Source organism: Panthera tigris, chromosome C1 (assembly GCF_018350195.1).
Source record: "Panthera tigris isolate Pti1 chromosome C1, P.tigris_Pti1_mat1.1, whole genome shotgun sequence".
Classification (NCBI taxonomy): domain Eukaryota; kingdom Metazoa; phylum Chordata; class Mammalia; order Carnivora; family Felidae; genus Panthera; species Panthera tigris.
Genome location: NC_056667.1, coordinates 87,171,740 through 87,186,671, shown reverse-complemented (window position 1 = coordinate 87,186,671; position 14,932 = coordinate 87,171,740). Strand labels below are relative to the sequence as shown.

At 34.8% G+C, this 14,932-nt stretch overlaps 1 protein-coding gene across 2 annotated transcripts in view; it reads left to right on the top strand.

Annotated features, from left to right (window-relative positions):
• Positions 1–14,932, top strand: part of COL11A1 (collagen type XI alpha 1 chain) — a 224,562-nt gene that overhangs the window by 122,783 nt on the left and 86,847 nt on the right. For both annotated transcript variants that reach the window (XM_042998029.1, XM_042998028.1), the window contains 6 exons: positions 4,292–4,345; positions 6,370–6,477; positions 9,436–9,489; positions 14,309–14,362; positions 14,496–14,540; positions 14,681–14,734. In XM_042998029.1, coding sequence (XP_042853963.1) covers positions 4,292–4,345; positions 6,370–6,477; positions 9,436–9,489; positions 14,309–14,362; positions 14,496–14,540; positions 14,681–14,734 — 369 coding nt within the window. The remainder of the gene's footprint in view (positions 1–4,291; positions 4,346–6,369; positions 6,478–9,435; positions 9,490–14,308; positions 14,363–14,495; positions 14,541–14,680; positions 14,735–14,932) is intronic.

Genomic DNA, 14,932 nt, shown 5'->3' with positions numbered 1-14,932 from the left:
CTCAGGTGCCCAACTCTTGATTTCAGCTCAGGTCATGATCTGCGGTTTGTGGGTTTGAGCCCCATAACAGGCTCTGTGCTGATAGCTCCGGAGCCTGGTGCCTGCTTTGGATGTATTCTGTGTCTCCCTCTCTCTCTGCTCCTCCCCTGTCTCTCTCTCTCTCTCAAAATAAACAAACATTAAAAAAAAAGTAAAATGGCATTACTCACAGGCAGTATTATTCTTAATACAATATTATATTTAAAAAATAGTGTTTAGAATAAAATGTTTATAGCTTTGTTGAGAAACTATGGAATATAAATTTTGATTTTAATGATAATTTAGTTCCCATAGTCATAATGTTATTAAAAGCACCAAAAAAAAAAGAAGCACCTTGTGTGGATTTGATACCAATGAGGAATGGAAAACAAGGACTGAAGGGATGGGACTATTATATCCATTATAATTTTTTCTAAAAAATAAAAAGTAACATACTGAGGCATTGTTAAGTAATGCAACTATATTCAGTTCTACTGTATAAAAATTATTATGAATTTGAAATGAACTCAGTTACTTTGATAAGAATCCCAATTCATTCTGATCATCACAGATGAACTTCAGGGATAATGTCCTATTGAGTTGGTAGTTGAGCCCAATGATTGGTCAGATAGGGTTGAACTTGTAATTATTTGCAGATGGCCTACGCAAAAAAAAATACATATATACACACATATAAGCATTTTCTCTGTTTGCAATATTTCTTAAGACATTTAAGAGTTAATTCAAATTTTTGTCTGCAATAAGTGCCTTCCAAAGAGTTTAGGAAAGACAGTGTTTAAAGGAAAGGTTAATTGGGGTGGGAAAGTTGTAAACTTGCTGGAAAAGAGATAGTGGCAAAATGACAGAAGTAAGTAAGAATATAGATGATGAGATACCTGTGAAGAGAAATTCACACAGGAAAATAATGTATACTGCTTATATGTAGAAAAACAATTGGGAGATTATTGGTTTTTTTGAATGGTGTGTGATCTCAGAAGCAACAAGTAGATGCAGAGAAAAAGAATTAAAAATAAAAAAAAAATTAAATGTTTGTTGTTTAATGTTTTTTAATGTTTATTTTTGAGAGAAAGAAAGCCAGTTGGGGAGAGGCAGAGAGAGGGGGAGACACAGAATCTGAAGCAGGCTCCATGCTCTGAGCTGTCGGCACAGAGCCCGCCGCGGGCTATAAAAATTTTGAGTTCCAATTCTAGTTCTCATACTAAGTAGACTGGTAAACTGAGGCAGATTGTTTAATTTACTGAGTCTTATTTTAAGTGTGTAAAATAAAAACATTGTCCTAAAAAATCGCTAAGATAATTTTCAGCAATACTTTTTTTTGTATCTTTTATTATATTTATACCTGTTATTTTATCAAATCTAATAACATATTATCTAGATTAGAGAAATTCATATAAAAGTTAATGGAAACTTTGTTCTAATACAAATTCTCCCTATTTTCAAACTGTGAAGAGTCATTAAATATTAGTGAATTTTAATATCTATTATTTATTTTGTTTTTCTGAGAATGTTTATAATTGGCCATTTTTCTTGAAAGAGATAAGGAAGGATGTTGAAACTTTTTTTCTTTTTACACATAACAATGTTAATTGTTAACTAAAGGTGAAAAAGCAAGTTAGTACCCTAACTAGAATTAGAATTCTTCATTGTACAGACAGATGTGTTCCTTAGACCTTACGCAACATAACCCAATGACAAATGGCATAGGTGAATTCCTTGTTTACCCCTCTCCTAAAACTGTTTCCTTTTTTCTTTCTGAAGATTAATTCAGACCTGATAGTTTTAGGACTGAAAAGCTTAGTAACTTGATAGAGTCACTTGTTTTAAAAAATGCCACTTATTGTAAGGATACACCTAATAATTTAAATCTTCTAATTTATTTCTTATTTGCTTTTCTAATTTATTTTCTAATTGTGAACATATTGAAAACAAAGATGTGCCAGAAATAGCTTATAGTCAATGATCTTCTCTCCTAAAACAAAAATTTGTGCCTGGAAAAATTGTAAAATCTGTTATTGATTTTTTGACTTAGATTTCAGTGTTCTTTAAACTAAATTTGGCAACTGTGTAATTACCTTTCTCTCTAGAGAGAAGGTAATGAAGACAATAGTCAATAGGAAGTTAAATGGTCATTTTCAGCTTTTAAGCCTCTATTATTGCCCAGTTGCATCCAGTACAGAAAGAATCCTACTTACACGGCTACTGTATAGCCAGAATACTGAAAACGTCATGCTTTTGTCTTAAAGGTAACTTTCTAGACCTGTCATAATTTTTAGGTTTAAGCAAGATACCAGATTGGACCCCGTTTCCAGGTTTAGGTCTCATATCCATAATTACCTAATATGTTCTGGATCTTAACATACCTTGCTAAACAGACACTGAGGCATGTTCACTTAGTAAGGGTCCATTTAGTAAATGTTTATTAAATGGCATGGTTATTGAGGAGCAAAAATGTATGAGGCACTGGAAGCACAGAGGCTAATTAGGCATAAGTCTTATTTTCTACCAATTAATAAAAGAAAAAAACTATGATTTACTAAGTGCAGGGTGGCATGTTCTGATAATAAATGTTCAGTGGGAGCACACAAGACAGAGAGGTTAATTTCAAGGTGGGAGAAAGACTGAGGTCATAGGAAACTTCACAGCAGAATTATGAACTGAGTCTTGGAAGAAGAGTAAAGGTAGACAGAGGTAGATAGAGAAGGTAAAGGGTTTGCAGGTGTGTGTATGACAATGGCAACCAATGCAAAAATTACAAATGGAAATATAGGTAATCAATTTTTTCTAGAACTCAATCTCAGTGCATTTGGGTAGGGGGTAGAGGAGAGATTCAAGATCAAAGATATGACTGCCAAAATGAACAAGCAAGGGCTAGATCATGCTTGTCAGAAGGGGAGGGGAGAGATGGCAGCTTATATTCATTATTAACAATTTGGAACCATTGAGTTGTTTTAAAGTAAAAAATTGTGTGATCAGTTTTGTTTTTTATAGAGGTCACTTGGCAGCAGAATGTGGAAGTATATGTGCCAATCTTCCTAGCTCTGTTCTCATACTCGGCCTGAAATATCCTTTCCTCAAACTTTTTAAGTAATATCCATTCTCTAACTCCTAATTAAGATACCAACTGCCCTGTCAAACCTTCTTCAAATAGCTTCTTGCCTCACTACCACCAACACCAGAACCATCATCATCTTCATGTTTTTATCATCTGAACATCCATCTCCATGTGTATCAAAGTTAATGCAAATGTTCTATCTTAGTTTTTATTGTTAAAAATCTCAAAATACTCCATACATGGACTCAGAACAGAGTAATGCTCAATTAATGCTATTGAAAATTGAATGGTTATTCTTTAGGAATTTAATTTTTTTCTTGAAATTAAGAGACATTAAGTTTGTTCATGAAGCTTACTTTTATTTATTCTTTATTTTTAATTTTTTTTTGAGGGAGGGATGGGCAGAAAGAGAGAGAGAAAATCTTAAGCAGGCTCCACACCCAGTGTAGAGCCTGATGTGGGGCTGGATCTCACCATGAGATCAAGACCTGAGCCAAAAACAAGAGTGGAATGCTTAACTGACTGAGCCACCCAGGCAGCCCTATGAAGCTGACTGTTAAAAATCTAAATTTCACTCAGAATAGTATGAAATATTTCTGCTTTCTTTACTAAAGGAAGCCCAGTTTTCAGTATTACTGAACTGATGTGATAATGAACATTCTCTATTGACATGTAAAGAATAATGTTGGCTTGCTTATTTTACATCTGAAAAGAGATTGTAATATAGAATACAAGTTGAGCTACAAGGCATTTATCTAAAGCACATGATACAAAATGCATACTATAATATTCTTTGGTGTGAATTAGTATAAAATTAAGGGTAAAAACATTTTAATTGGTAATCAAAAGTCCTTGTATTCCAAAGTTAAAATGATAATTATTAAATATTTACTTTTTATGTGTTCAGATGGCATAAGATATATGTTATTATAAGGGAATGGTTATATCCCCCATAAGACAGAGATCTAATTGACATATTGGAGGAAAATTTCCTGGAGTAACTTGGAGCCAATAATAATAAAAAGACGACAGGATACAGGCAATAAAGATTAGAATAGGGAGAAGGAGATTTCACAGCTAGGATTCACATTTCCCAGAACAATTTTCCCTAAATTATCAGTGTTCATATTTTATATAACCATGTTTTAGATTCATTCAAGCAAATCATTAAACACCAGTTTTATTACTTTTATTTTTTAGGGTGAAGATGGTTTTCCAGGATTCAAAGGTGACATGGGTCTTAAAGGTGACAGAGTAAGTAAGAGGAAAATTCGTACTAAAATAAACACTTACATGTGTGTGTATATGTAGGCATGCGTGTGTATATCCTTATATTTAAATATAGAAAGCACAGAATAAATAAAAATGTTCGTACTGAGACTTTGCTCACTTTGATTTTTATATGAAGATTAGACATGTTAATTTTTGTGGAGACAATATAGTCTTTCAGATATTACACTAAATTCCCATGTTCTACATCGTGTGTGTGTGTGTGTGTGTGTGTGTGTGTGTATGTGTGCATAAAGTTGAGTAGTATTATTTATAGGTATTTTCTAAGTTGATGATCAAATTGTTTAAAAGAAGTGGTTTGAAGGGCGTCTGGGTGGCTCAGCAGTTTAAATTGTCTGACTCTTGATTTTGGCTCAGGCCACGATCTCTCATTTTGTGGGTTTGAGCCCTGAATTGGGGTCTGTGTTGACAGTGCAGGGCCTGCTTGGGCTTCTCTCTCTGCCTCTCTGTCTTAAAAGGTTTTATAGGTTTCTTCTAAATTTTGTGGTGAGCTATTGCTTGGAAACCATGTATTTGCAACTTTCTTGAACTTTCATTATTAGTGATCTTGAATTTTTGAGCATAAAAGTAGTACACTTTTTTTCTGGTAATGAATGTCTAGAAAACAAACAAAAATACGAGTTTCCCAAAGTAAATTAAACTACATGCTTTATTGGGAAGATTTATTTTATCTAACACCATAATACCTAATATATCTAAGCAAAGAAGCATACTGCAGAATTTTTTTGTTTCCCTAAAATGTATGTAATGCTTGTTTCCAGAATTGTGGCAATGATTTACACATTTCAGTCCCTAAAACTATAAATGTGAAAAACAAGTCTAAAATGGAGGCATTTTTCTTGTGTTCCAAAAGTGTTTTCCAAAATTGCTATTGTCAGAGAGGAAAATTACTTTTTCCTACTAACCTGCTAGTTTCTCAGGCTGGGGCCCTGTAAAATTAGATTGACAAAAGACGAATTAACAAAAGAAAAACAAACAGAAGTTTTCTAGCCTGTGCCTCAAGTTTACACATGGGAGCACTCCATGATAATTAACTCAAAGGGGTGGTTAGAATTTGGGCTTATATGGCATTTCAGCAAAGGAAGAATAAATTGTTAGAGAGATGACAAGGAAAAGGACTTTTAGTTTCTAGGGCTGCAAATTGTGGGAAGGTAGATATATTGGAAACTAAAGGTAGACAAAGGCTAGTTAATGAAGTTTGTTGAATAGATTCCTCTGGTGTCTGCTTTTGGCTTCAGACTGATAAGGGTCTAGTTGTCTCCAGTGATTAACATTTGTCTTTTCTTGTAGAAAGGGGAGGGAGGGCACTTTTGAAAATTTATATCCTGCTGTTAGCAGCTTCTCTTACATCTGCTTCTTCTCAGTTGCTTTCAGTTCAAACTAATCTTCACACCAGAGTGGCATATTTTGGGGTTGATTATTCTGCCACCCTATACCATCTAACTTTGAATCTTATTTTTTTTTCTTCCTCTGTGCAACACAGATGTGTTAAAATTACTTTAATATTAAACATGGTAGCATCAGGCTGTTGTAGGTTTTCAAATGTCAGACTAGGATGGGAGGGCGATCTGGCTGCGACATCTGTTACCCCATTGATCGCCAGGGTTGATTCAGCTCATCTGGCTGGCTAGGCGGGGGTCCCCTTCCTTCCTCACCGCTCCACGTGTGTCCCTCCGGAAGCACGCTCAGTCGAAGAGGACAACTTTCCCCAATACAGGAGGACCCTTCTTCGATCAAGGGTATACGAGTAGCTGCGCTCCCCTGCTAGAACCTCCAAACAAGCTCTCAAATGTCAGACTATATTCAGTTGTCTATTTACCAATGGAAAGGTTGATGAAGTCAAACGTTTTCAGGCCTCTTTGTCATAAATAAAACATAAGGAAATAAATGAAGAGTTGAAGAATATGACTTTCTGATAGACTATAATGTCTCTTATTCAATCTCCAATGTATTTTAAATTATAAGAATTTTGCTACGCTGTGTTTCAGGGAGAAGTTGGTCAAGTAGGTCCAAGAGGAGAAGATGGCCCTGAAGGACCCAAGGGTCGAGCAGGTCCAACTGGAGACCCCGGTCCTTCTGGGCAAGCAGGAGAGAAGGTCAGTGAACAACTTTAAATTCACAGATGATGTTTCATTGTCATTTAAAAATATTTTTAATCATCAATGTCAGAAAACTAGAGGATTCTATTGCGTTTCAAGCATATCCGTATACTATTAGGAGTACAACCATGAGAGGGCTACATTGATCCTTTTTCACTCTCCCTTGTCACCTATCCCCTCTGCTCTCCTTGGCCTTGCAGAATTAGTAGTCCTTCAAGCTCTTGCACGTTCATTAGAGATTAAGAATTTGATTGTGATTGGGGCGCCTGGGTGGCTCAATCGGATAAGAGTCTGACTCTTGATTTCGGCTCAGGTCATAATCTCGCAGTTCCTGAGTCTGAGCCCCACATTGCTTGGGATTCTCTCTCTCTGTCTCTCTCTCTCTCTCCCTCTCTCTGCCTCTCTCTCTCTTTCCCCCCTTCCCCCACTTATGCTCTCTCTCTCTCTCTCTGTTGCTATCGTTCTCTCTCTCAAATAAAATAAAACTTAAAAAAAGTTTAAAAAAGAATTTGCATGTGATTAACAATGGATCAAAGAATCAATGAAAGATGGTATACTTATTGTTTTAGAAGAGGTAGAATTATCTTTGCTCCTCATGCCAAAATGTACACTTTATATTTTTTCACATGAACATGCATTTTCATAGGCAAGTGTTTTACAAAATGATGATGTCAAAGCCCAACTTGAAGAGATTGATTTTAGTCTAGTGTTAACCCAGGCATCACTATGTTTTAAAACGTCCCCATAATTGTAATATTCATTGATTTAAGAGCCACTGTGCTATATATACTATGTCAGAAAATATTTTCAACCATTACATTTACATTTTCATGTAATATTAGACAACATTAAAACTATGGCATCATAAAGTATTTAGTGATATGGTGAACACCTCATAATGTAACTATGAAGTTAAATTAAGAAAGAACTAGAAATTCCCATGACAAGTGTTATCCTATTTGTACACTAAAGAAAAATATAAATACGAATTATTTCTTGGTGGTATAACTCAGATGATTTCCTTCCTTTTAATATGTATACCTGCTTTCCAAATTTTCTATATTGAGCATGCCACTATTCTATAAAATATGAGAATTCCATGCTGTTTAAGAAAACTCTTAATTTCCCTCCTTGCCATCCTGGCTCAGAAGAACAATATATAAGGATTACACAGGCACTGTGACTGCATAGGTAAGAAGATGTTTCCTCATGTCACTATGAATCATCTGATGTAGTAGTTCTTCTAAAGTTTCACCCTCCCAGTTGTCATTTGTGAACTGATGAATAATGTCATCGTGTTTAGGCAGGGAAGGAAAGGATGAGAGGAAACAAAGGCTTCCAAGGCCCTATCACCCTTCCACTTAGAGTACTCACTAGCCAATAGTTTCAGACTATTATGGGAACTTCCTCCCATCCTTCCTCCACTTTATTCTTGTAAATGACGCCAGAGTCTCTTCAGAGGCATCAGGACTTTACCCCACAATTCTTCTTTAACATTTCATTAGCATTTCCCCTTTATGGAAGTTGCCCATCACCATATTGAAAAGGCAAACAAAACTTCTGCCTGGATTTATTTTGAAATGACTCTAAAGTGAGTAAGAGTCTATATTATAATACAGTAATTAACATGGAACACAAAGACTTCATGATCATAATTAGAGAATTTCATTAACCTTGAAATCAGTGGCATAAAACAGACATGATAACTTAATGCATCCAAAGGGACATCATTATAAGCATACTTCTTAGGGCTTGTTTGCATATTTTCCATCTGAAGACTGCTTACCTATGCAGTGTTGATCTTGAATCAGACAACTCTTTAGTTCAATCTGTAATAACAAGGTCATAAACTATATTCCTATTTTCTTACCTTGATTCATCCAGTAAAATATTTATTGTGGTTCATAAAGTTGCTGTTCCTCTCTTACTGTTACATGTAGTAATATGGATTTGTTTTTGTTTCTATTCTTATTTTGTTTAAATGTACATGGGAAACAATGATGCTATGTGCTTCCCAATGTTTTAAGACTTTGATAAATAATATTATATATATATGGAGTGTGCTTTTATAAAATCTTAAGGAAAATAGTCACAGTAAAATTCCATAAACACTTTACTCAGAAATTTAGTTTAATTTTCTCATTACCTGTATTTTTAAGTTAATGCTTTGTTCAGGGTGAAATTTTGCTAGTATAGCATTTTAAACCTCTTGGTATTTGTTACACATCTTTGGACTTTGCTGCAATTTACTGTTTTAGCAGTTTTTGAGAAGTAATCTCATTGCACTGGAACAAAATTGTTGCACATTTAAGGTCCCACCTGCAGGAATTAACACTCCACAAAAATCATCATTACTTAGCTATATAGTTCTCAACATTTGATGTGTCGATTAACCCAGATTTTCCAGATGTTTGAAAAGAAGAAGCAACTTGGCCCCAAAATTAGGTCAGAATTTCTTGTGTAGTTCTTTAAACTGCTCAGTGAGAAATACTTAAATAACTCAGGATTGCTTACTTTGTATTTACATGAGAAATGAAATCATTTTATAAAAAGGATTAACTCCAGCTGAAATGATAAAATCTAAATGCAGTTCTAACTACATCAACTAACTTTAAATCATTTTAATGTTGAAAAGCTTAGGCATTTTCTTTAGTCATGCTTAAGAGTTCAGAGAGAGTCCTAGAATTCTTTTTCGCTCAGGGTCCTGCCCCCAAAGAAAGCACTGTCACTTAGACAGGTGTTAAGTTAGAGAACGTTATAGCATTAGAAATATGTCAAAACAATTTTTCCCTATGCAAATGAAGAAATATAATGTAAGTAAAGTATGGTGAAAACTTGTAAATCTTCCCTTTGACTGTACAAATATGTGGTTCTAACTTCTAGAAAAATGGCTAAAATCATCATTTAAACTTAATTCAACTTAGAATCTTTATTATTATTTTTTTTTAACTTTAGGGGAAACTTGGTGTTCCAGGATTACCAGGATATCCAGGAAGACAAGGTCCAAAGGTAAAACAATTAGCTTGATGTTTATAGTTTATCAACATTTTGTAGAAATTAATCATACATAATGGTTTGTAACACAGAGATGATAAATCCTTAAAATATAATTTCACAAGGGAAAGACATCAGGTTTGTGGGTGCCTGGTACACAAGGAGCTCCGGGAGCCTAGGTGATTATGGACTGGAGTATTTTAGCAGACAGTGTCATAAAAGGAAGACATTGTCAGCTACTTCCTTGTAATTGGAATCAGGACTATTCCAGAGTGACATACTACTATATCTAGAAGTTATAAAGGGGATGATAACTGATGGATAACAGTGTTTGATTTCATTTCTAGTACCCTAAGGGTTTGAATTTCCACTTGCTGCCTTTAAAAAAAAATTACAATACATCTTTCATCATCTTTCTCTTCCCTCCTTTCCCCAGTATTTGTTTCCTAGGGCTACTGTAACAAATTTCTACAAACTTGGTGACTTAAAACAACAAAGATTTACTCTCTTATGGTTCTGGAGACCAGAAGCCTAATAAAATCAAGGTGTCAGCAGGGCCCCAGTCCCTCCAAAAGCTCTAGGCGAGAGTCTCTCCTTGTCTCTTCCAGCTTCTAGTAAACCAGGGCAGTCCGTGGTTTGTCTCTGCCATCTCCACGTGGCCTTTTTTTTCTCTCTGTCTTCTCTTCTGTCTCTTATAAAGACACTTGTCTTTGCATTTAGGGACCACATGATCTCATTTCAAGATCCTTAACTTAACCTACACTTACAAAGACCTCTTTTTCCAAATAAGGCAACATTCACATGTTCCAGAGATTTGAATATCAGATATATGGATTTGGGGCCACCATCTGATCCACTACAGAACTAAAATTTTATTTTTAACTATTTGAAATATACATATTTTAAGCATAAAAATAGATGGTTTTAAAAATAGATGTTTACCCTGGTGTGCTAATTTTCCTCAAGCTAATCTTAAAACTTTGTCAAGGGGGCACTTCTTGCATTGACTAGTTAATTAAAGTGGTTAAAAAAATTAATACATACATTTTGGTTTCTACTATTAAAATACTTACATGCCCATGAGACAGACTATGTATCTATCCATCTACTTTCAATCTGTCTCTGTTTGACCCATTCAGGCTTGACAGGAATCGTATATAAAGATAAATCCTGTTTATATAATAATCTCCAAACATATTTATTAATAAGTTCCCCAGATAATCATTGGGAAACCAGAATGTCCTTCCTCTTGACAAATGTGAACTGCATGTACTTGTGTTCACTCATTGTCCTGTGATGACACTGTATTAGGCTTGCTATGTGGTTTTGTCTTATAAATTGTCATTGAGTTTCTAGAAAATGTGGAATCCCTTGTATAGTAAGAGGTAAACATAATGCTTTGAGCTTTTCATCTGTGACTTAAAAATAACACATGCATCATTTAAAGGTTTCTAGCTACATTTAGAATGCTTATTAGTAAGTTTCACCTTTTAGATATTGTCTCTAATACACTGCCCTGTCTCTTAGCTACCTTCCTTTCAAATGTCAAGCATTTTCACAAGTATTATGAGTGGAAAAAAAAAAAACAAAAACAACATTCACTGCAAAACCCACAACCTTACGCTATCATTAGATTGCTTGATGAGTTCTTGATATAATTAGGAAGTTGAATTGCAATTGTGGTGTTTTGATTTAAAAACAGAAAACTATCATATTACTTGAAGGCTTAGCACAATATTCTTTTATTTGACATTCTTATTTCCTTCTGTTTTTCCTATGACAATACTCTGTTCAATATTCTTTGAGTTATTTTTATTAACAAAATGCACCAGAGTGACTGGAGAGAAATGTTTCTTCCTAGAGAAATCAAACATTTTTCTTTACTCCTTAACCAAAATGTCTGAAACCTTGGTTTTTATTTTTTAATATTACTGTTCTTCACAATAACTGTTTTTATGATCAAAAATGATTAATGTTTCTTAGTTCTAAAACAAAAAATAATGGTCTCATCAAAGATCAAAGATATCTTCACATTTTTTTCCTATGTGGAAGCTAATGAATTTTGAATAGATTTAAATCTATATTGTACTAAAAGTGAAATTCAACTGCTAATCTCTTAAGCAGTTTAAGGACTATAGTTAGACATATAATTTATTTAATATCTTACTAGCAATGTAAATCACAATGGGTATTTGAAAGTTGCACCATCATTGGTACTATAAAAAGATAGATCACTACTTCAAAAAGTAAATCTGTTTTAATGTAGGATTCTTTATATTTAAAACAGCATTCAAATAATTTTGAAAGTTTCACAATTGGTGAGCCAATTTTACCATTAATCTTTGACTTTTCAGCCTTTCATTTGCTGTTTGTTTTTTCCATTTAAAAACCTATAATGCCTGAGGTGCCTGCATGGCCCAGTTGGTTAAGCGTCCTACTTCAGCTCAGGTCATGATCTCACAGTTCATGAGTTCAAGCCCCTCACTGGGCTCTGTGCTGACAGCTCAGAGCCTGGAGCCTGCTTCAGATTCTGTGTCTCCCTCTCTCTCTCTCTCTCTCTCTCTCTCTCTGCCCCTCCCCTGCTCACTCTCACTCTCTCTCTTTCTTTCTCTCTCTCTCAAAAATGAATAAACATTAAAAATAAAATAAAGTCAAAACCTATCATGGAAATTTTATATTTTGGTGATAACTCCTTATGTGAGAAAAGAAGAAGAATATGCCTTTATATTACAAACTATTTAGTTGATGGATTGGGCATTTTTGTTTTTTTTCTCATAAATTGCCTAGAGCAGAAACTTACATAAGAAAATAAATTTTATAACAATAAAATTGATGCATAGAGCAATTTGTTTGAATGGAGTCTCTACAAATGTGATTAGTTATCTATTCTATCCAAGACAGAAATGAATATTTGTTCACAGATAAAATCTGGTAGAGTAGGTTATTTCCATATTGGATTTTACTCACTTGTCAAATTCCTAGAGTAGTCCCATAGTAATCCTGTACCAGATCTAACTTCTCATTCTCCATAGAGAAAAAGGCTTTGAAAGCCCTTCAAAAAACATAATTTGCAGACATTATTTCCCCATTATGTGAATATTACATGTCCTAACAATTGTCCTCAGGTGAATCACATAGTAACCTCTATAGACATGAATTAGAATATATTGGGAAATGAGTCATAAAAAGAAGCTCAGCAGTGCATACAATGGATGATTGTTTTGGCCATCAGCTCCCATAAGGCTTCACATACAACTTTCTCCTGGAGGAAATATACATTGGTATCTATTATATACATCACCTGGAGGAATTGTTAAAGATGCAGATTCCTGGGTCCTTCTGCTAGAGAGAGAAATCTGCAGTGGGATTTGACAATCCACATTATTAGGAATTACTCTGAATTATCATGAAATGGAGGGGACACATCACTTAGATAAATATTATTTTAGGGATAATTTAATCCAAATGAATAGAAAGAAAAGCAAGAAATATATTCAAGTCAAAGGAAGGTTTTGTTATATCTCCCTTAACACATGGGAAAGTATGTAAAATCTGAATGTCTACTACTCTGCTGGATATTTTATACATTATTGCATTTAATTCATAAAGTGGTCTGAATAGGAAAAGTGAGTATTTGGAAGCACACACTTTCCAAAGTCTCATAGTTAGCACATTGAGGAGAAAAGATCTGAACTTTAATCTGTTCTGTTTCATGATACGATAAAGCAAACCAGTCACAGTCATGTTCAAAGGAATCTGTAAACAGATAAAAATGTGGAATATGCACAAGATGAAATGGGGGACTATATTATATTCCATCTGTAAAATGTGACTGTCTGTGGATGAAGTATGATGCTTTCACTGTGCCTATTACACCTTTAAACAATCAATACTTATTGTTATCTATCATTATCATTTGTATACTTTGCCTTCCTTTATTCTAATCGCCCACAAAGTCAAAGTACCTATAAGATGTGGGTGAGTGTCCTCATTTTGCAGAAAAACTATGCTTGGAGAGGATAAGTAATGTACCCAACTTAGGTGAATGTATGATAAACATAAGTTATGAATTTATGCCTTTGGAATTCCAAAAACAGGACTTTAATGCTGGACTGCCTGACTTAAACTCTCAGCTAGGTTTAACCACATTCAAACATCAAGCAGAAAGGTGGAAGAAGATCTTTAGCCTTTATGATTTGATTCAATTCTAAAGGTGTAAAAATATTAAATTAAAAGTTTCAAATATATAAATACAACAATGTTAATTTAGGAAAATTTTTATAAAATTCTTATTTTAATATTTATTCATGCTCATGAAAAATAAGATTTTTCTTCCAAGTTGAAGCAAGTGTGTAGAATTGTAAGTCGAAATTATTTTATATAGTGTTCTCTAATTGCTATTTTCTAATATGAGAAATGATATTTGGTTCATTATTTTAAAGTGAAAAACTAAAATGTATTTTATCAATTCATGCTTTCACTGCTTCCAGGATTTCAGATGTTACTGTAAGTTCATTTTCCTAAAGGCCTGCAGCTTGTGTCTAAAAACGTTAGTTACCATGGGGCACCTGGGTGGCTCAGTCGGTTAAGCGGCCGACTTCAGCTCAGGTCACGATCTCGTGGTCCGTGAGTTCGAGCCCTGCGTCGGGCTCTGGGCTGATGGCTCAGAGCCTGGAGCCTGCTTCGGATTCTGTGTCTCCCTCTCTCTGACCCTCCCCCGTTCATGCTCTGTCTCTCCCTGTCTCAAAAATAAATAAAACATTAAAAAATAAATAAATAAATAAATAAAAACGTTAGTTACCATACTCATTGTTTATTATTTTTATTTTTGTAGGGTTCCACTGGATTTCCTGGGTTTCCAGGTGCCAATGGAGAGAAAGGTGCACGGGTATGGTATAGAAGTCTATTGTCCTGGACTATCTCATACAAATGTTCTTGCATGAGTACCTGTCTTTCAGCACCAGACTCATGATTCGCTGTGATATGCTGCCTACTGAAACTGTTTGAACTGTCTTTGGCAGGGTGTAGCTGGCAAACCAGGACCTCGGGGTCAACGTGGCCCAACGGTGGGTGGCTTTATTTAAAATAATAATTTTCATTTTGGATTTAATGTTTCAAGATAAGTTTCTTCAAAAATAAAAACAGATTCTGTGCTTTGGGGTGTGCCTGACACTCGATTGGTTTCATCTTTTGCTCTTGTATGCAGGGTCCTCGAGGTTCAAGAGGTGCGAGAGGTCCCACGGGGAAACCTGGTCCAAAGGTATTAGAAGTACTTGTTCTATCATGGATGGAACTGGAGGGTATTATGCTAAGTGAAGTAAGTCAGTCAGAGAAAGACAGTTATCATATGTTCTCACTCATGTGTGGAATTTGAGAAACTTAGCAGAAGACCATGGGGGAAGGGAAGAGAAAAAAATAGTTACAAAGAGAGAGGGAGGCAAACCATAAGAGACTCTTA